The 23619-nt window shown below is 37.1% G+C and overlaps 1 protein-coding gene across 5 annotated transcripts in view; it reads left to right on the plus strand.

Moving 5' to 3' along the window:
- The first annotated feature begins 1599 nt into the window (after positions 1 to 1599).
- The window catches only part of LOC149558648 (histidinol-phosphate aminotransferase, chloroplastic-like), a 103544-nt gene continuing 81524 nt past the window's right edge, over positions 1600 to 23619 (plus strand). For 2 of the 5 annotated variants that reach the window (XR_016365052.1, XM_089832778.1), the window contains exons 1-3: positions 1600 to 1819; positions 2805 to 3119; positions 3411 to 3494. Coding sequence is in view for 4 of the 5 variants with exons in the window: in XM_089832778.1 (XP_089688904.1) it covers positions 2811 to 3119; positions 3411 to 3494 (393 nt within the window). In the remaining variant the exon portion in view is untranslated. Of the gene's footprint in view, positions 1820 to 1852; positions 2574 to 2804; positions 3120 to 3410; positions 3495 to 23619 lie in introns of those variants that run through there. The other 3 variants (XM_089832780.1, XM_089832779.1, XM_089832777.1) reach the window with 3 other exon arrangements.

The following is a 23619-nucleotide window of genomic DNA, read 5'->3' on the forward strand; positions in this document are numbered from 1 at the left end:
AAAGGCATTTGAGAGGTGGAAAACCAAAAATAGGAAAGACAAAAATCATCATTCAACGAGACACAAGAAATAGCACAAAAAACCCTAGATAACCCACTTTGCCAAAGTCTCATTTCTACCCCTACAAAAAAAAGCTTATTTATCGTCGACTTTTAGTGCAAAAAGCGTGGACCAATTCATCAATCATTGGTACAAATTTATTGCAAAGAAGAGACAATTTTTTTTCCACCAAAGAGCCTAAAAAAAGAAAAAAGAAGACACAAATAAAAATCACTACCTTATAATAAATGTCCTTGCTTGTATGGGTGCAATGAACATGGAGCAGAAATGAGAATCATAGAGAAGTTTCGTCTACAAATACCCTATGACATTCCATTTCAGTCACTAATCCAACAATCGATTATATAAAATTATACAGACAAAGAATTAAGGAAAATGCGACAATTATATAACAGTATAGAGGGAAAAGATTTACTTGATACAACCACGAATCCTCACAGAATTAGGTAATGCAACCAAGATGTACAAGACTATACTCAAGAAGAAGACGAGGATGAAGAATATGACAACTACATTACACCTAATTAATTTAACGCTTCCATAATTTTCACATTTGATGTCCTTAATTACACAGGACAAACACTCTAGAAATTATTATTTTTAATTTTTTATTATTATTGTAAGTGCTTACTTGCCAATTGTAGTTTTTATGTTTATTTATTTATTATGCGACCTTAATTTTCCTAATAAGAAAGGCAAAGTTTTTTTTAGCAATTTAAAGTATTAGAAATTCTTTTTTTTTGCCTTACCTAAATTTCTAACAACCAATTGGAACATGGATAAATAATATTATTATGAAATAATAAATGTATCATAATTATCTAACTTTAGAATAAATTAATTGTCTTGAGAAATACTTTAGATCAAAATTACTAATTGCATCTAATAGATGCAATATTATTGTGCTATGCATGACATGAATTAATTAAATTTATCATTCTCTCATTGTAGTTAAAGCTTTAAAAAAAAGTTATCATTCTTAGAAGCAACTTCAATTAGAGTTTTCTGTGATCTGCTCTTCTTACCTTTGTAATTTGCATTATTTCAATAAAAATAAAAAATAAAAATTTGATTAGGGTTAGAATGTAGGTAAATAGTTGGTCAATTCATAATACGGAAAATTATATAAAATTTTGTTTTCTCAGCTATTGTGAGACACATTATTTTCTTAACATTCTAAATCCTAACCCTAGAATCTAATTCTAAAAGTTAATTTAATTCCTAACAATGTACTTTATATGTTCTTATAACTTGACTATAATTTACTATCGACTTAACTTTTGCACCTCCTTTTGATACAAATGCTAGTATAATTAATATTATTATTTTCTAGTAAAATAGGCTTTTCAGTCCCTGCCTTACCATTAATTTAATTCCTAACAATGTACTTTATATTTTCTTATAATTTACTATCGACTTAACTTTTGCACCTAGTTTTGATACATATGCTAGTATAATTAGTATAATTATTTTGTAGTAAAATAGGCTTTTTAATTAGAATTGTAACTTGCAAAATGTGATGTCTACTCATAAAAATGAATCATTATGAGATTTCTCGTAGTGATAGTCCATCCCAATGTTTCGAAGCCCCCGTCAAATTTGATGAGCACGTCGCCCAGTCGAAACATTCCATAAAAAGTGCGAAAAACTCGACAGTGCTCTGGACCCTGTTAACACTGAATATAACTGCAGTGTTAACATAACTGCAGCTGTAAGTGGTACAGCTAGTTGACGTTTGGTGTTCGTCAAGAAACTTCTGGTAAACATTGCTTTCCTTTTTTTGTTTTGAATGTTTGTACGGCTTCAAGTATTCCAATAGGTTTGAGCCTGGCTGCTTTGTGGAAGAAATATTCTAGGCAGCTGAAACATAAAACTAAAACCAAATTCACGAATGTCGTTCAATGTTGGAGAAAATTTGTTGGGTTGCTTCTTTTTAGGTGGTCCTTTAATTAAGCTACCTTACCTTTTATATTTTCTTTTGGCTCCTGTATTTTTGTGATTTAACTAAGATGCAGCTATTTGAACAGCTTCTTATATTAGGGCTGTCTGTCTCTGTCATGAATTCCGTGTACCCAATACCACTTTGTACCCCAAATGATGACGGGATGTTTTATTATTGCACTGTTACACTGTTTATTCAGTTCTGTATAACTTTTTAGAGCAACTTAGCTGCAGCGGCATACACTCAATGGCAGTTGAATTCCTACTTCAAATAGGCATTGTGAATAACGTTCCTATGGTCTCTACACACGATGTTTGCAGACACCCATTATTTTGTTCTGTCGTAACACTGTGATGCTTATAGTCACCATTACGCCGTTTCTTGTAATACCGTTCATCTGGGGTATCTTTTTGGCTTTCATTGGCTGCATTGTAAGCGGGGAAGCTAATCCAGTGGGATTTGAATTTGAATCATCGTCAGAGCAATCGGTCCTTCTTCACCACTAGTCTACCTAAGTTCATTGGATGATTATTATTATCAATCAGATGAACAGTGCATGAACTGTGGAACTGTGAGCAATTTAGTTGCCCAATTCTATCTTTTGTAACGTGTGTAGGTTTTAATTTTTCTAGCCTTTATAGGTTGCAATTTCTCACAAAATCTTGCCATTCAGCTGGTGTCATGTGTTTATGTTCTTTGGTGTAATATGAGATAATTTCCTTCAAATACAAAAATAAAAAAGCATACGCAAGATTCTTTGTTGTCCGCATGTTTAATTTCCATTTGTGTTGTCAATATGCAGTCCTTGATGGCTATTCTTCGAGGTGCAGGGTGCCCTTCAGCTATTGCTTTGGAGCAGACCAAACCGGAATTCGGTTTCACAGCCCAAAACTCTAGTAGTTTTCAAACATCTCCAACAAACATTAGCAGGCTTTTTTGGGTCTCAAGGAAGCCCAAAGTTTTGGGGAACAAGTCGACTAGCATGTCCTCCATAAATTGCACGGCACCAATCTCACCTGTAACCCCTGCAACAGATGCGAAGCCGCTGACCGGTGATTCATTTATCCGCCCTCACTTGAGGGTACTGGCTCCTTATCAACCTATACTTCCATTTGAGGTATAATATATTATTTTTTCCTCATCCCAGTAGGCTTTGGTAGAATTTAGTACCTACTTATGTTTAAAGAATGGAGCGAACCATATTATGTTCTTAAGAGCATCAGAAGAGTAGGACTTATTCTGATTTATTTTTTTCCTTTTTGGGGTGGGGAAGGTGCTGATAATGCCAGAGGAAACGACACTCTAGTGCACAATATGTTGTTATTCTTGGGATATGCTTTAGTTTTGACTTATTGTAGTGTACCGTGGCAGTTCATCTTATGGTGCTTAATTCTTATGTGTGTTACAGGTCTTGTCAGCAAGGCTCGGAAGAAAACCTCAAGATATAATCAAGCTTGATGCAAATGAAAATCCTTATGGCCCCCCGCCAGAGGCAAGTAGTCTTCTCATTCTAGAATACTATTGTGAGGTGGAATAAATTGGTCTTGCTAAATATATTTAATCATTGTAGATAATGATTTTCATCCATGTCTAAAAATGCAAACAATTAAAGCATGTTTAAATGACAGAAACAAGCTAGCTGCATTCCATGGTGAATCTTGATGTAGAGACATTTTTCTTTTGTTAATGGAAATACCTGAAAACTGCAAACCTTTTTACATGCATGAGTGAGCATCACATGTGTGATTACCTAAGTCACGTATGAACATAGGCTCCATTTGCAAATTTATTCACAGCTGGTAATACGTTAATATTGAGAGAGAATCCAAACACATTAGCCAAGATGTAGGCAAAAGGAGACATGTTACAGAAGTAGCAAGCAAATAGACAGATGATGTAGAATACCAATAACAGCTATTCCAACATTAAGGACGGAAAGGCACAGTGACAAAGAATTGCTTACAAATATATTGACCTCTTGGATGCATGACTCAAAAAGATGACATTTCCAAAAGTTCACAAGTTTAATAATGTAATTCACAATCACTTTCAATCGAGTGGCGAATTAATTTAGTTTAACCAAGATGTTAAGAGTTTAGTTGTCAACTAATGGATCGGTTAACTAACATGACATAGACAGGTGGCAGTTGTTAATGTGAGGTTTGTTGCACTACAACATACAAAATCGAGTACTTGGTATTCTAGGATGAAACACCAAATCTCCAAGTCTCTCTTGAATAAGGATCCTCATATGCTAAACAATATTGATGAATTGTGTGATCAAATGAGACAACCTCAAGGTTTCTTCTTTCTTGTGGACTTCACTTAGTTTTATAACGTGATATGCTTGTTATCACAAAGAGACTTACGCTGTTCATTCAATGGACATCAACTTGATTTTAACTTCTTCAATTACTTCCAACCAAATAACTTGCGAAGGAAACAAAAGCTATCTAATTCCAGGAATGTAGGATAATGCTGATGATGGGGTGAGCTTCTAACCAATCCTTGATTTGTCAAACCAATTAGGCATAGGAGGGCGTTATCTTCTATCGATGTAGGCATGATTTTCACACTAGTAATGCGCATCCAAATACCCTATAAAGGTGCAATCTAAATGAACATCTCCAATAGAAGTTAAACACTTGCACTTTAGGCCCAAACTAACCTTACACCTTTACTTACAAGTTACAACCAACAACAAAAGATATGGACACTAATTTCACCATTAATCACCATTCAACAATATCTTCCATCCATCTATTTCTACTTCTAATTAACATAAAATAAATCCTAAATGAGGAATTTGAAGAAACCATGCAACACTTCAAAGGAACATTAAGTAATCCACTATGAAAACTAACAATGGATCATCAATCGCTTTATAGCAACAATTTGATCAAGTTTCCTCCTACTCTACTTTTACCACTAGCTTCTCTCTAATCTTCTTTAATCTTCTACCATCTTTCAAGTGAGAAGAGCTTGGCCTTTTATAGTTGTTCAATTACAATGAAGGGACAAGATCGATGCAAGATCAAGGGCTAGGGTTAATCCCTGCTAATCCTAATTAAGGTTTCCACCCTATCAACCAGCTACATGAAGGCATTACCCTGTGGGCCAATAAAAAATTACAATACTTTGAGAGCCAATGAGAAAATTGTACACTTAACTCAATATGATTGAAACATGTGCTTGTAACTTGAATCTTTTGATTGGTAGAAGACAAGTGGGCACCACCTTAGCATCTATATCTTGTAGACTTGAGCAATCCTTTTGGCGATGAGAAAATATCTCTTGATACTCAACAATATCTGATTGTGATGGCATATTCCCAAATCGTTTCATCTTCCAGTTTTTCTCCATTTTTTTTCCGAATTTTTCTATTTAACATGACTTGAACTTGCAAACTTGAATCTTGAACTTCTTGAAGTGATGAATTCTTTGTGTGGTTGGATTCCCTCAAAGAAAACTTGGATTTCTGAAGGAAATTCAAGCTTGTATAATTTCTCACTTGTAGATTTTGACTTCTTGAATCCCATCTTGATCTTGATCTTGATTTTGGATTCGCCTTTCGACAATCTGATTTTTAACTTCCTTCTTGTTTGAAGTCCTCAAGCATCCTCTTGCTTGAAGGCTTGAGTTTGAGCTTGTAGTGTCATATCCATCTTTCACCCTCCAAGTCTCTTGTTGCTCCATTCTTACCTTGCAAAACCAAGAGAGAAATTACATTAAGCTCACAAAATTAACGAGAAAACATGAAGATATCTTAAATTTTTTGTGAAATTGGATTGCATCAACATCAAAACAAGGGAGCTATTTTGAGCATAGAATTTGTTTGTTCAAGACCCAACTTGTTTTGAATGATTTTCTCCAAGTTTTGAACTAATAAGACTTGGTGTTGATTGGAATATTCCACACTTTCTCACAGATACAAGAATAATCCAATTGATACATATGAAGTGAAACTTAGAACATAACATTCATACCATAATACCTAAATACTTGTAGGCAAGGAAATGATTTCTTCATTAATACCAAAAACCAACTTCTGTACAACGCCAATGTTCCAAACATTTATAGAAGGGTCGGTTGGTTGGAAACCAATCGACACATTTCCTTACCACCTAACTACCCAACTTGACTAGCTTAAACAAGTGCTAACATAATAGTTACTTTATTCCGACTACATCTATCACCCTCAAAATAAAGAAGTCGTCTTCCATACGACTGTAGAACATGAAACCAACAAAAACAACTTTGACTTCAAGAGAAAGGATGGGAGGACATCCTTGTGCTTGGAGTTCCCCTTAGCCGTTGTAGGTCTCACTTAGCTGTCTTCTGCTTTGTCTAAACGTCTTGCAATACCCGTAGAATGTCCATCTTTTTAGCTTTTGCCATGGCAACCTTGTTCTCCAATTCAGCTTTTTCTTTGTTCCAGGTGTCATGCATAGCAACTTTCTCCGTTGCCCACTGCTGTTGAAGACTCTTTCTTTCTAGCCCCCAGACTTTAGATAGGTTTTTCTCCTTTTGAAGTTTCAAAAAGGTTCCCTGAAAGGCAACCTCCATTGCTGTTAGCGCCTCTAGGAGAGGTGATTGTTCCTGTCCCATGGAAATGAGAGAGCTGCCCGTCCATGTTATAGCCATGTTCTCCTTTGAATAGCCACCCTGTTCTAGTAGTCCCCAATCTGTTTGGCACTCAATCTGCATAAAGGCGGCCAACGGCTCTACTGCAGTGATGATGGTTTCTAGTTTCTAAGCCCTGGCCTACTCCATGATCTTCCTAGTAGAATGCTTCATGGCTTGAAGCTCAGTGAGGAACAATTCATCATTGGCTGCAAAAGAGGTTGTGTTTGGTGGTTGCTCGCAGTCACTTTGTATCTCTACCTGTTCCTCAACAACTGTCTCTATGCGTAAAGACACCATGCCTTCTTCCTCGAGTAACCTGTTCGCTTCCTCCAGGACGGTATCTGTCTTGGCCACATCCGTACTAGCTATTGTCGTCATGCTACCTTGGGTAAGAAATTTTCCCAGTTTTCTCCTCTCCTCCTATTGCGTGTACCACAAGAGCAATCGGATGGACTATTTCTGGTCCAAGAGGTGTTTGTAACCTCACTTTATGGGCACACTTTGTTTGGCACCTCAAATCGATGACTTTAGTATGGGATGACTGTTTTGGAAAGAGAAGTGGCGCCATCTTCGGAATTGATATTCGGGAAGCCCCCCATGTTGGAATTTATTGCTGACCACTTGTTCCTTCCTTGACTCCTGCTTGATTTGGATTGGAAGTATTTGCTGCCTCAATTCTGTCGGGATCACTAGGCGGTTTCTGGTAAAGTTCAGGAGGTTCTGCTACCCGTGCTGGAAGTGGCCCCTCTGTAGGTGGTAAAAACGTCACCGCTTGTGGAGTCCCCTATAGATGACTCAAGCGGATCTCCGCCTCCTGTGAGTTCGAGGATGAATCCATATCGTTGCCTTCTTCTGAACTTTCATCATCCTCCTCCTCTTCCACTTCTTCGATCACTACAGTTTGTTTCAGTTTCTTTTTCTTAGGTTCTCTTTCATTTGAGATCTCATGGTATCCATATGCAGCCAATATGTCATAGCCATCTTGTAGGGCTCCACCCGACTAGTCGGTACCAAGATGCCTCGGTGCTCACTGCTCGCCTGAGTGCGTACTGCTTCTAAGAACAAGGCCACCGTATGATGAGGCATATAAAAGGTTTTATGTTTCAGCTCCATGAATTCTCCCAGTCTATCAGAAAGAAATTTAGCCCAATTATATACCTATCCTTTATACAATTCCTCTACTACAGGTAACATCCATAGGGCAATGTTAGAAGTGCAGCTGCCCACAGTGAGCTTGCTTTTAACCAAATCTACCACACAACGTCATTCATCATTTGTTATGAAAATTTTCTTTAGACCTCGACTATTCTTCAAGATTCCTTCCCATTCCAGACTTGTAAGATTTTTCCAACACAGTAATTTCAACCATTTTTTTCTTGCCTTCTACTGTCATAGAATTATTTTCTATTTCTTGCCCTCTATTAGGAATTTTGAAAACCCTACTTATTTCTTCTGCTGCATAAGAAACTGTCGGTAGTTGCTGGAAACACTGTACTACAGATTTATGACCTGATTTCTCATACCCTGTGATTACATTCCGCAGTATAGACTTAAACTCTTTTAATTCAAAAATCGGCATGAAAATGATTTTATCTACCTCTGCTGTACATAACGCTTTCTTCAGGGGATGGTCTACCTCTACTTTTTCCCACCAAGTCCTACACTCACTTCCCATCACACTTTTGAATGTAATATTCTCGGCAGTGATGGTGATTTTTTGTACCATTTTCCCTTTACTTTTTGTCATCTTCCTTACCTCCTTTGCTTGCAATACGACATATTTCTTCTTTTTGGAATCAATAATGTTTCCCTTGCTTGGATTCCCAATATTGAGTTTCACCATTATGTGTCCCTGTGTTAGTTCCAAGAGCATTGAACTAATTGTATATGCCACCTGTACCAACCGTCCTTCCAAAGTGATTGCTTGTAACCAACTTTCATATGATGTACGGATACTAGGAATGCCTGTTTTTATTGTACCTTTGTCTGTCGTATCCTTGTAGATTGCTTCCTTACCTCTGTTTGCCGTACTGCAGACTGTTTCCGTACGGGTATCTCTACATGCCGTATGGAATTACTTCTTATGCCCCCTTGCTGTATGGTTGCTAGTACGGATGATAATCTTTGTCTTTGATGCCATACGAATGTGAATACTGGATGCCGTACGGACGTGGATGGAAGTTGTATGAAGTTTACTTGTTGCCGTATGCTGCCATGTTCAGAGGAAATTTGGAAATGCCATACGTCTGCGATTTGGAAATGCTGTACTTTGCCTTGTTCCTATACAGATGTGTATGTTTGCCATATGAATGGACTTTCTTGCTGTACGGATGCTGGTGCAAACGTTGATCTTTGCTTTCGTACGGATGTAGTTGGCTGCTGTACGAATGGAATTATTTGCCATACGAATGAGAATGTCTGCCATACTAATGGAATTACCAAATGTACGAGTGGATGTGGCTATCGTACGGATGAGAATGTCTTTTTTCCGTACCTTATTCCTTTGTACCTTGCTTTTTCGTACGTTGTTCCCTATGGTTTGACCTAGTACAGCCAATCTTCTCCCTCGTATGGATATTTTTTGAACCGCTCCTTCCACCCTTCCTTCGTGTATAGATATCCGTACGGTTGGCTGAGCTGCTTTTCCCTGTCCTCTTTCTTTGCCAATTATCGTGATGTTTTGTGACTCTCTATAAGGACTCGGTTTCTTTTCTCCTTCTTGGTTACTTCCATTTTTTGCTTTTCGTATTTTTCCCTCTTTTGTGTTTATAAAATAGCTACTTGCCAAATTATTTGTTTTCTCATACGCTTTTAGCTTAGACCCATTTACTAGGTCTTTGATAGGTTTGTTATTCAAAGTAGATAACTTTACTACCCCATTCTCTTTATGCTCTGTGTACTCCTCTGGGTACCTTCCTTCCGATTGAGAATCTTGTATTTGTAACATATTATATTCTACGTGGAAAACTTCACAGTCTCCCATTTGCCAGTGGAATAATCCATTCAGGGAATTTGTGTTGTCGTTTGAGCATTCCCCTAGTCTGAGCACCCCTTCCTCATCGGGTTCCATCCCTTCATAGTTTTCTCCTTCAGAATCTGATGCCAAGTCTTGACTTACTGACTGATTCTTGAGATCTATGATGTACTTTCTTCCTTCAGTCTCAATATATAGCATGTTTTGTTTCCAGTTATGGGTAGCTTTTGCTGCGACCGACCATCCCCTGCCTAATAAAGAATTGTACCCTTTCTTTTCTAAAGGGATAACCATAAAATCAATAAAAAATTGTTGCGTACCAACGATGACTTTTTGTCCCATCAGCATTCCTATACTCTTGATTCCATGTTGGTCCGCTCCTGCTAGTTGAAATGTCGGGCGCTAAAGTGTAGTTGTCCCTAATTCTTTCCATGTTTCTTTGGATAAGACATTTACACTAGAACCTTCATCCACAATAGTATTTGAAAGCTTACACCCTAATATCTCCATCTCTACTACCGCTGGTGTTCTCCCCATTCCTATGGTGAATAGGGTATTGTCTTCTGCGTGTACTTCTCCTTCTTCCCTTCTCCTTCCTTCTCTTTCTTTGAGGTTGTCCCTTTCAGGTTTGTCCCCTGTGTTAGTGCTACCTGCAATTGGGGTAATGTTTCTAATAAATCACTTAATTTTACTGGAATAGTAGTTTCCAGTACTTGTCTCACAATATTCGTTACACCTCTACTGGAAGTAGGTTTTTCCGACATTGTCTTTCCTCCTTCCCTCATGCTATCTTGAATGTCTTTCTTTGCTTCCTGAAATCTTTTCGTCTTCATACTAGCATTTGGGTAGGTTAATTTTCTAGCTTGCATCCTGGTGACTGCGTGAATTTCCTCTTCTACATCTTCAATGTCTAGCATATTTACTCCCTTCTGTCTCGAGCAATTTGCATCTTCATGATTGCCTGGCCCACACTATTTACAGAGCATCCCTCCATTTTGTTATACATGTTTTACAATGGCGAGTAGGGTCCTCCAAGTCGTACCTTGTGAACCTTGGTAATTTTTGTTTGTCTATTGCCATTATGTGAACACCTCCCGATGGAACACCTCTTGATGGAACACCCCTCGATGGAACACTTCCCAATGGAAGACTTTCGGATAGAACACTTCCTCCCGATTGGAAGTTCGTTCTCGATGAGGAACTCCTGAAAGTATCCTTTTCTTGACTTTGCTCTTGTCGGAAGTCTCTTCCTATCGGTGTCTCTGGTTTTTGTATCCCAACTTCCTTGTTGGTGTCTCAGAGATGACCAAATTTGCTATACCTTCAATTGTGTTCTCGATCAACCCTTCCTGGATTCTTGTGGAATCCCCTTGTCATCCTCTCTAGTTATGACGTCTCTCTTCTTGTTGTTGGAGACGTAGTATCCTCAAGGCGACTTCTTCCTCAGTTTCTTCTCCCTGTGCCTGCTTGGGATATATATTAGGAATTAGGGGCATGAATCGTTTCTATCGTCTTTCTCTTTTACTCATAACAAATTGCTTGCTAATAGGCAAGGAAACTCTCACAGGAGATTGTACACCGCTAGTGGCACTGGAAGTTCGTCACGTACTGTACCTTTAGTTCTCTCACTGGCTTCCCTTCATACGTACTGACTACAACTTCCCACGCCGCCACTAGATCACGTGTCAACTAATCCTCGCTGGTTATTTCCTCCTCTTCCTGTCACTATTTGTTGCTTGATAAGTGGTACAAATGCTCTTCCCCTTACTCCATCCTGTCGACCTCTAGGTTCGGACTTAGGCAACGACGCCAAAAATGTAGATTGGAATATCCCACACTTTCTCATAGATACAAGAATAATCCAATTGATACATATGAAGTGAAACTTAGAACATACCATTCATACCATAATACCTAAATACTAGTAGGCAAGGAAATGATTTGTTTATTAATACCAAAAACCAATGTCAGTACAATACCAATGTTCTAGACATTTATAGAAGGGTTGGTTAGTTGGAAACCAACCGACACATTTCTTTACCACCTAACTACCCAACCTGACTAGCTTAAACAAGTGCTAACATAATAGTTACTTTATTCCGACTACACTTGGAATGAATTCACTCTCAAATCTGGAAAAGAAATAATTTTCAATGAATGTTGTGCCCAGATTTCCCTTTTCTGATCACTCCCATACTCTGATTTTGCAAGAAATCTGCCATACTTGCCTAAAATTTCAAGAGATTCTAGTCTCTCCTAATGTTGATCTACCAATTGCTATGTCACTCCAGCATTTTGGAAATAATTTGGTGCCCTTTAGAGATGAAATTTGTTGCCTTCTAAAAGACAATTGCTGCAGAGGCAAAGTTGTTTTCGTTTTGTTGTTAAAATGAATTTGTTTTGCCTCTCCATATATACCCGATTTTCATTTTGAAGAGGCACACCTCCCGACATGGGCTGACTTGGCCTCAATTAGCCAATGAAATCATCTCAAACAATTTTCTTTTCAGCCCCTCTGACTGACTTTATTAAGGAAAGAAGTTGATTTTTAAAAATGTTTAACATTCCTTGACAAAATTGCTGCCCTTATATCTGTTTGTCGAAGCCTCAGTCTTGGGGCAGAAATTCACCATGAGCGAGGATTTTGTCCTTTGGTGATGGCGGAATCCACCATCCCTCAAGGAATTCTTCTTTGTCCAGACTTCAACTTCATCTTTTAGCTGTCTACCGCTCCCTTTCATGATCTCATGCCATTGTTTTAGAAACAGATTTTAGCATCCAGCCTAAAGCAATAATTGGAAGGGTCTACGGATTCTCATTCATGCTAGGTAGAGATTTAGGTGCCTTAGAGGATTGCTCCCTCTTTTGTGGAATTCATAAGCACTCAAGGATTTTTGATTGCTTCCTCAATCCTTCACCTCATGTTTGCATTATTTCTGAATCGATTTCACATCATTTCGACTTCCTTGTCTATTGTTTGGCATCTTGAAAGGCTAAGTTGGTGTTTTACTATCACCATGGCAAGGCGGAAATCTTACTAGGGAGAAGATTTTATCCTTGGGGGATGGCGTAATGTGCCGTCCCTCAAGAAATCTACAACTTTGACTGCAACCTTCCAATGTTGATCATTTCTTCATAGTTTCACTAAGACTTGATTATATCCTTATGCTTGTGATGTTCATTTAGTTGCAATTGCGCAAAGAGGAGCCTCTCAACTCAAGGCGGAATTTATGACAGCTTGAAGATTCCAATCCTATGAGGGTGGCAGAATCCACCACTCCTCAAGGATTCTTTTGTTTTGCTCTTAAAACTTGTCCCCCTCTACTCATCTAACTTTGCATCATACCCCTCGTGCCAAATAGTCTATGTTTGAAGGGGCGGCAATTGGGGATGTTGAACACTTGATATATGCCTGATATACTGAGAGGGGAGGGTTGAATCAATATATCCTTGAAAAATTTAAAGCAGCTAAATAATTTACCATATAACATATTTCACTTTCAAAGGAGGAAATAATAAAAAGCAAAAAACCACAACAAACAACACCAGAATTTTTTTCATGGAAACCCAAGATGTGAAAAACCATGCGAGAGGGTTAGCTCTCAAGTATTGTGTAACCGGTTAAATAATACAGTTGGTGGCTCATTGTCGAAATACAAAATTAGCATTGATTGCTAGATATACAAAGGTTGAACCGTTGAGCATGCATCAACATAGGCATAGGTCACAGTATGTAGTGTATTACAATCTGCCTACCTTTAACCAATACAATATCTCATGTACATAGCTTACAGTAGTTTGCAAACACACCACATCATCATAATAATACAAAGATTGCATGTGTCTAAGTATGTACATTTACTTCTGCATATATACCATATTAGAATATTGTAATGTTTCTTTAATGGTCATCTTAGTCTTCACAATCGTTTCTTTCAGAACATCATCTTTGTAAATCTATATAAGGAGCTTTCATCTCCTTTTTTAATATAACCACAACAACATCGATTTACCATAACATGCTTTAGAGTAGGTTGATGGGATTTCATAAAATTTGGTGGATTTTTTAAGAAAAATTCGAGCCTCGTTTGATCTAGAATTTTTTTTCAAAAATTTGCTTTTTGATTTTTAGAGGCATTTTATGAAACTTTTGTGGTTCGTCTTTGATGATTTTTGCTTGAAATTGCAAACCTGGTTAAGGAATATGATCTTGTGATTTCTTGGTTGCAACAAAAGTTTTTGTTTTTTGAGGTTGTGCTGGTTTACCCTGCGAAATATCGTGTTTTGCTACCCTTCAAAAATTTCTTATGGGTTTTCATAAATTTTTCCCTTAAAAATGTTCTTATGGGTTTCTATAATTTTTCCCTTAAAATTTTTTGACTCTGTCTTTCGCACAATTGTGTGGGATTCCTTTGGGGTTTATAATGTTTTCCTCAAAAATTATCTGGTGGGTATAACCATTTATCCTAAAAAAACGAAGCTTTGTGTACTCTTATCCATGTCTCAGATTTTGTTTGGTTTTGATTGATTTTTCACCTCAAAACTCATGCTAGGTTTTGATCAAATTTTCCCCTCAAAATTTGTGTTGGGTTTTCGTCGATTTTTCTCTTAAAAAATCATGGGTTTTTGTAGTTTGTTTTGGGGTATTGCGCTCACTTGCAAAGTTTGGAGGATTTGCCAATTTTTCCGCAAAATCATGCTAGTTCTCAGTTCTTGCCTCTATCTCTAGGGAAGAGCAGCTTCGTGATCCAACATTAGGTTGGATGTTTTTGTGATAATTTCTAGTCAGATGTTTTGCTGATTCTGGGAGAGTTAGTGACAGACTTATCTTTGTGGTAGAGTCAGTGGTAGGCTCTTATCTCTTGTTGTAGAGTATTCCAAAGAAAAGGGCAACCTTTTCTGTCTCAATTTTTTAGATGGAGTTTGGCTTCTTGGCCAATCAACATTTTGCAGATCCAGGGAGGGTCTCAACAACAACAAAATGTTTTGTAGAATTTGTGACCAAAAGACAACTCTTAGACAATGACCATTAAGGGAGGGAATTAGAATATCATAATGTTTATTTAATGGTCATCTTAGTTAGTTTTTAGTTATTAAGTAGTTTCTATTTTTGTCTATAGTTCACGATTGTTTCTTTTAGAAACATCATCTTTGTAAATCTATATAAGGAGCTTTCATCTCCTTTGTTTAATGCAACTACAATAACATTGATTTTCCATAACCATAGTTTAAAAATTCGGTATCGGCAATATCTCGGCTGACCCAAAATTTTTGAAAATATCCGAATCGGCAAAAACTCGGCAATAAATTGACACTTTTATCGAACATTTGAAAATATATAATTTCTTAAAATATTCTTAAAAATGCATACATATACACTAAATTTGTAGAACATATAATGATTTGAGATATCTACCATATATGAAGCAAAGTTTTGAGTTAAACGACAATTCATAATTTCATAGCAATTAAAACTTAGTAGATTAACATAGTAATAGAAATTAGAATCATTAATTGAAAAACAAGTATAACATCAAAATATAAATAAGTTCAATACATATAGCAATCAAACTCCATGAAAGTTTGAAACTACAACTTCTAAATACATATTAAGTTCAAGTTTCAGTATCAATGAAAACTAAAAGTAGCAACCGGTAATTGCGTCTACGAGTAAAACTCAAAAAAGATCGCTGCTGCTGGGTGAGTGGTGTTGAAGTGCTTGCCGTAGCAACATCCTCAACAGGTGCCTTAGTAGGTGCCTCACGCTCCACAGAAGCCTCTGATGGATGACCAAGCTTAGGTTCCACCTCACGTGCTGCCACATCTGCATCCCAGTCATCTGCCTCCATCTCAAACTTAGCTAGCTGCTCATCTGTCAATAAAGGTTCGCCCACATTCTCATCTGCACTCTCACCATCAAGAGTAGCAATTCAATCTGCTGAATATGGATCAATGTCATCCAAGTCTAGTGCTGCGTATGAAGCTTGCCCTTTCACCTTCTTCTTGTGCAAGAGAAGGTTGTACTTCACATAGACCAAGTCATTTAGGCATTTTTCAGTCAACCTATTACGTTTCTTTGTGTGTATGTTTTGAAAAGTACTCCAATCTCTTGCAGCCAGAAGCACTACAAGGCTGCGATAAAATTCGGATGGCAAGCTGTCGAAGATTATGCGTTGTGGCACCATAATCTTCCCACCACAGATCTGCAAGGCTTAAAAAAATTATTTATGATGTGGTAAAAATTCCAATAAACTTCACAAGCAAAATAAATGGTATGATAAAAGTAAACGCAAGTTCTTTTTTACCTGGCTGCAAAGTGTATCTCCTACGCTTGCAATCAGGAGAAGAAAATAATGGCCCCTCTTCCCTCTTGTAGCTCTGCAACTCATCAAGTATGACATCTCGGAGGTCCGTATCAGCAACCAATCTTCGGATACATGTGTCGAAGCCAATTTGAACCTCTGCATTTGCTTTAAAAGTGTTGGAGAAATAGTACTTGGGGTTCAAGAAGTAGGCAGCTGCATGAATGTGTTGGTGTAGTTGTCGGTTCCACCTACGATCAATGATGTTCCATATGGGTCTATGGTCTCATTTGACCTATACAAGTGCTGAATGGCCTCTTTTGTGCTATCCATATCCTTATATAGAAACCCCATGGGGTTTTTATCCCCATCCACAATTCGTAGAACCTTCACCAACGACTTGCTCTGATACCTGGACATAATAAAACATACAAAATCAGCCAATGAAGATATTTCAAAATTAAATTCTAAATCATCAATTAAGATTTGAAAACTTACTTTTAAGGTCTCCTCCATTAGCTTTTTAAAGCTACCATCAAACACAATCCTCACAATCTTCTCTGCTTCAGGCTTCTTGGCATAAGGACTCTCTAACCATTTCTTATCAAGAAACATGTGCCTGAGGTCTAACAATGTTTTTGATATGCTTTGCAAATTTAGAAAATTAGTAGCAAAGCGTGTGACTCCTGCTCGTACAAGATCCTTATCCTTACCACTAGTGTGCTGTCTCATAAGACTCAAGACCCATGTATGATTGTAGATGTACTCCGCAATATTCCTTCCATCTTCAACCACCTCCACCTAGCTCAGTTTCCCTAGATCCTCAAGAAGCAAGTCGAGACAATGGGCAGCACAAGGGCTCCAAAACAATGTGGGATGTCTCTCCATCAGAAGTCTACCAGCTGCCACATACGCAGTTGCATTATCAGTCACAATCTGGATGACATTAGCTACTCCCACTTCTATTACCACCTCATCCAACATGTTACACAAATTTTCTGCATTTTTCACTTGATTAGAGGCATCAACTGATTTTAGGAATACCAACTGCCCTCCTGAAGCAACTAGAAAGTTGATGAGTGTCCTATTCCTGCCATCAATCTGCCCATCAGAGATAATAGTGCAACCTTTCTGTTCCCAAACTCTTCTTTGCTCTTCCACAAGCTGGTGAATGTTTCTTACTTCGTCATCTAACAACGGCCCACTCACTTCATAGGGAGTTGGGGACTTAAACCCCTTACCAGAGAAAGAAATGGAAGTTACCACTTGATCCCAATATGGACTACATAAAGCATTGAAGGAAAGATCATTCCGGACCCAAAATCTCATAATGGCCACCTTTGTCTTTTTGTGCATCTCTTTGTTCCATGCAGTACCTAGTAAGCTGGGTTGAGCACTAGGAGTGTTATGTGGAACCCAAAAATCTGCTAAAGACCCACTCACACTTCCCGATCCTTGTATCCGAGGCCCAATAGAAGAAGAACTTTCTCCACCTGTTTGTGATCCTGTAGAACTAAAAGTCCCCATTGGGGCTGCCATGGCCTCGAATATTTTCTTTTTTGTTGCCTTACTTTGTGCATATTGTTGAAGGCTTCTCATAGCCTCTCTTGTAGCCTCTTTTGGACACTTGTCACACGGTGTAATATCATTGCATGGAATCTTTGCAAGATGATATTTCAATCGGCCTATGCCTGAAGTTATCCATTTAAAGCAATGGATACATTGGATATCTCCTCTGTTTGCTCCTGGGATACCATGTTTTCATAAAGGGTCCTTTGCTCTGCCACCACCAGTCATCCTGTTACAAGAATGAAAAATCAAATATTAGATTAGTTTGAGATCAAACACAATTTGTAGCAATTTCTAAAATAGTATGAATCTATAAAGCATAAATCACATTTAAATAATATCCTTACTTAAATTTAGATTTAATATTTTATCTTGTATCTGCTAATTTTTTAAAAATTTAATAGTTTAAAATTTTACATTACAGCTATTAATATTTAATATTTAGTAAAATAGTGAAATAGTAAAATATAGTATATAGTAAATACTAAAGTCGAATACTTATATAATAATAAAACAATATTACTATAAAAGTTAAATTTATAGTAATATTCTTTTATTACTATATATAAGTTATTGTTTTATAATTTTATTATAATATATTATTATTATATATAAGTATAAGTTTTATAATTTTATTATTATATATAAGTTATTGTTTTATAATTTTATTATTAATTTATTAATTTGTAATCTATTTGTAATACATTTAGTGCAAATAAAAAACTTCATATTTTGCACAGTACAACCTAAATGACTTTTTTATAATAATATAATATGAAGTTTTTAATTTTAATCTGTTTGTAATACAGCTATGACTTATCACATATTTAACTATACATATTACATAGATTGTAACATAATATATATTAATATATATTAAAATTTAATATAAACTATGAAAAACAACAAAAATACAAATATAAAATCAGAAAAGAAAAAAAAGAACCCTACCTGGCAACCTGCAACCCGACCTGGTCAGCACTTCACGCCGTGGGCAGAGATAGATGTGATTCACGCCAATATGAAACCCCAAAATGCAACTCTAAACGCTGCTATGGAAGAACGAATCACAGCTCACGGATTCAGCTCACTGCTATCATGGTGACGGTTCCAAACATCTACAGCGAAGAAACAATGTCGAGTCGTCGACCTTTTTTTTTGCATATGTAAAGCTGCGGCGAAAACCTAATTTTTATTTTTTCCCTGTTGACTGCAGTCAATGATTTAATAGGTGGGTTTTTCGTTTTATACGTGATATTTAATGATAAAAATCGCTGCAATTTTAATAAAAAACCATGCCCGATTTTTTCCGTGTTTAATTCGGATGTGTTTTTAACCCGCGATAACCCGCGATATTGGCGATATATTGCCGGATTTATAAACTATGACCATAACATAACAATCATTGGTATAATCATCTTAGTTGTTGGCTGAGCATCGAACATGTAGACAGGTCTTACTTTAATTACTTGTCAGCTGATCAAAATGAATTAGAGTTAATCGTGTCAAGTACTGACCGATTTAGAAATCTTGCTGATAATTATGTGATGCATAGCTTTTGGTGATTACAAATGACGTGCATTGTCTATGACCAACAACACCGATATTGAAAGGAGTAGCACTATAACCGATACAAACAGGATCACACCGATATTGAAACATCCATAGTAGTGCCATCAATGACAACCAAAATCAAGAAGGCTAACAATCTCTTGCTTTGTAATTGATGGCGAACCAAAAAATTTATTCTCAAATAACTATCGAAGTTATAGCCGTGATAGAGATCAGTTCGTCAAGTTTTCATTACCTGTTCTCATCCTTTGCTCATCTTCAGTTGTCAGTAGTATTGGCATATTTTGTTTTGGCTCTTGATTGGTCCATTTCTCTGTTCGTGGTATTTTATCTGCCTCATTATTATACTATCACTGAACAAATCCCTGTAAAATTGTTTCTCAGCACTGTTATGGTCTACACTTGTCCTTGTGCAACTTCAATGGCTGGATTATATTCATGTGTTTTTTATTCATGCTGACGAAGCATCTGTGTGATGCTGGTAATTCATAATTACATTCGTTAATATTGAAAGTTGCGCATTTTATTAACATGCATTGTCTTCTGTTCATTATCGTTGGTTCTCTTTATTTATTGACGTCCTCATTATGTCATATCGGTTCACATTCTATAACCATTGTGCGTCTGCCTTCACAAAGCTATTCACTATGCATGCATGGCCTTGTGCGCTTAAAAGTGTTTTTTAAAAGGTTGAGATTTGTAGAGATGACTTTAGAATGTTCAGTGATTTTCTTTTGTTCAAAAGATCTGCGATCTAATTCTGATTATAATTCTGCATTCCATATTTGATAAATACTGTATTTTACTTCTAGTATTTCATAGGTGAAATACAACTCTTGTTTTATTCTGAACTACGTGCATCAGTTGCAGAATATATTCTAAGTCTACATATATTTGTATCGTGGTTATATTTTAGACATTCTCAATTGATATTATCTTGATCTATATTCGATCAGTTTGAGCGAAAGATATTAAAGGATGTAGAGTTTTGTAATTGTTTTTTTTGGCAATTCTAATAAAGGAACTATTTCTGGTGGGATGGGTTGTTTCCCTCAGTGAGGAGGGTTTTTCCCAAGATAAAGTTCTTGGTGTTAGTTGTTTTCCAAGTTTTAGACTTCCATTGTTGCTTTCACATGTATTTCTGGTTCATAATTTAACATGGTATCAGAGCGGGTTTGAGAAATTTGATCCGGAACCAGAAGTATCTTGTTATTTGTGTTATTTGATTCTCTTTTAGTTGTTCATTTTCAGCGTTTGAAAATGGTGAATGGTTTGAAAGATGAAGATAGATTAGACGACTCCTCAAATTTCTCTTCATAGAAGCATTGAGTTCTTATTGCACTTGAAGAGAATGACCTTCTAGATTATGTTAATTCTGATGTCGCAGAGACATCTGAAGAAGCTGTTAGAATGCAATGAAAAAAAGAATAAGATCATGGATAAGGGATAAGAAGACTATGATCGATTCTGTTAAGGATCATGTGATTCCCATTATCTCCAAACTGCAGTCAACCAAGGAGATGTTTCAAGCTCTCAAGAACTTGTATGGATTCAACAATACCAATAGAGCTCTAGCCCTGAGACATCAATTGCTGCATGTGAAAATGACCAGAGGTGAATCTGTAGTTTGATATTTTACAAAGATTATTGAGTTGAAGGACCAACTTAGTGCAATTGGAGAGTCTTTTGCAGATAAGGATTTAGTTATGCTTGCTATCAATGGACTTCCCCATTCTTGGGAGTCTTTCATTCAAGGTGTAAGTGGAAGAGATGAGCTTCCAAAATTTGAAAGACTAAGAGCTGATTGTATTCAAGAAGAATGCAGAGTAAAAGCACAAGGAAATGGACGTAAAAGTCATCATGAAGATGATCTTGTACTTGCAACTCATGCTTCAAAAGGAAAAGGGAAGAAAAGACACTTCAAAAGATTCAAAGACAAAAGCCTTGAGTCAACCCTTGACTCCAAGAAATGGAAAAAGCTTAGTTACCGATTCGGGATACGAATCCGATTCGGGCACGTGAATCGGATCCGTGGATTCGTGATTTTTTTTTTCCCGATTAAGATTCGTGGAGGATTCGTGAATATATATATATATATATATTACTGATCTTGCCCAAGCCCCAACTAGTAACATATATATATATATATATATATATATATATATATATATATATATATATATATATATATATTTGTTTCTCTCATTTATTAGTATGTATAATGCATAAAAAGGTCATTTTAGCACTAGAAAGCAAAAAAATATATTTAAAAAAGTCATATTAAATAACTTAGACTCACTTAAACCTGTCGATCCTTGAGGATTCATGCTGGATCCTTGAGGATTCGTGCCTGGATTCATGCAGATCCTGGCAGGATCCTTGTTTTACACAGTGGATTCGTCAGGATTCGTGGGCCATGAATCCGGACGAATCCACTGTGTAAAACAAGGATCCTGCCCGGATCTGCACGAATCCAGGCACGAATCTGGATCCGGATCGGACCCGAATCCAGATCCGGCCTCTAGGGCATGAATCCGGTAACTAAGGGAAAAAGGGATCTTTCTAGGATCCATTGCTCTAGAGGGGACAATTATGGGCACTTTGCTAGAGATTGTAACTTTAGACTAAAGCCTCAGGCTGCTGCTGCAAATGTAGAAAATTCTTGTCCTCAAAAAGAGTCAAGTGAAAACTTTGAGGGATTTTTATTTATTTCTGCACTCTCTAGCAATGTTCCTACAAACACCGATACATGGCCGATTGACAGTGGAACATAAGTGTTTAGGATGGTAGATGTTAATGCAAGCAAGAACCCTAAGGGAACAAATACTAAGAAAGACAAAGAGGATATGATGCCTAAAACAACTTTCTTCTCGAAAATGAGGTGAATAAAAGATACCAATGTCAGTACAGTAAACCTGATACAAGTAAATGACAGACTAAAGGAAGGACAATTCCCCATGGCAAAGATCTACAAAAGCAGATTTGGCTGCACGAGGGAAAGAAAGGAGTCACCAAATCATCGAGACTCACAGTGGCAGACTTCAAATTAGAATATAGTGATCTCATGGCGCTTGTCATTTGGATCATGGGCCTAGCTCAAGGTATGCAATCTGAAAACTAGATGTACTTCTTTATTGATGAAATTGCAAATGGAAGGGGCAAATTTGATTGGGCTAGAATTATAAGTGAAAATCTAGAATTACAACTTAGGGTAGTGCACAACTAGAAACAATTCCACATGGGGTCCTAGCCCTTATAGTTGATTGCAAGCTGGCAAAGGTTGAAGTGCGAGCTTTGGTGAAGAATGAAATCGGGTGAAGGGCGAATTTGATTGAAGATTAAGATTCAAGAAGCCCCGCAATTTCAAGGAAGAGCAAATTTGGAGGAAGTGGTTTGAAAATATTTGAGGCTAGGCAAGGTTTGGCTATTCATGCAAACCAAATTCGAATAGGAAGGTAAAGAAAGACCAGGAAGGCTAAGGAAGGCAAGGATAATGGGGGAGATTAAGTTCGATTTCAATGTAGTGACCAAGAGCAAAGCTCTCAAGTTGCAAAGAAGTTCAGATCCAGGGAAGCCATCAAGGCCAAGACAAGATTACCCCAAGTGCATGAAGACCTCATCCTTTCAGGGTCAAGACATCAAGTACAAGCAAGTTCGAGTGGTTGATGAGAAAGTTTCTAAGGACAAGCTCAAGTATCCAAGGCTTCACCTTATCTCAAGGATTGAATAGAGTTATAAGATAAGGTTGATGAGGTGGCACTTTCTTGTGCATGCAATCAAATCATGCCAAGTGTCCTATGTTCTCATTGGTTGACAAATTATTGTAATTTTCTCATTGACCCACAAAGTTGGTGTCCTCATGTAATTGGTTGAATAATGGTAACCCTTATTAGGGTTTGTAAGATATAATCTTGGCCCTTGATTTTGCCTCTTAATCTTAGGCATTCATTGCAATTTGGAGCCTCTATATAAGGCCATTTTGCTCTCATTTGTGAGAAAGTTACGTTGGAGAATTGTTGCCAAAATACTATCAAAACTGTTCTCTATTCATTGTTGTGGCTTGCATGGTGGATATGCATGATCATTTTGGTGTATTGCATGGTTCTTCTCATCTCTCAAATTAAAAGTAGGATTTCATTTCATGTTGCTAGAGTAGAAGTAGATGGTGAATTGTATGGTGATATTAGTAGATGTTAGATAGGGATCTATAACTAGGCCACTAGCATCCTTGCAGCTTGTTGGGAAGCCTTGTGTGGTAAATTAGTTCTTTTTCCTTTGAATCATTGCATCTATGAGGCTGGAGCTGTTGGTAAACATTCATTAGATTTGATCCCCGTCCATTTGCTAATCTTTCCATTCATAGGAGTAGGAGTAGAATAGCGAGTAGTTGATTAGTCGAGGTTTTGAAGAAGGTTAAGAAAGTATAAGCCATTTGAACACTCACCCTCCATCACCATCAACATCATCTGGCACTCGTACCGAATCACCATTACCATCATCCCAAAATCCAAGTTGTCCTTGAAGGAATAACGTAAGCCTGCCTACGTGATTACCAACAAATCACATTGATAGAC

This window comes from Cupressus sempervirens, chromosome 5 (genome assembly GCF_028749045.1).
Source record: "Cupressus sempervirens isolate cs-2001-9-10 chromosome 5, ASM2874904v1, whole genome shotgun sequence".
Lineage (NCBI taxonomy): Eukaryota > Viridiplantae > Streptophyta > Pinopsida > Cupressales > Cupressaceae > Cupressus > Cupressus sempervirens.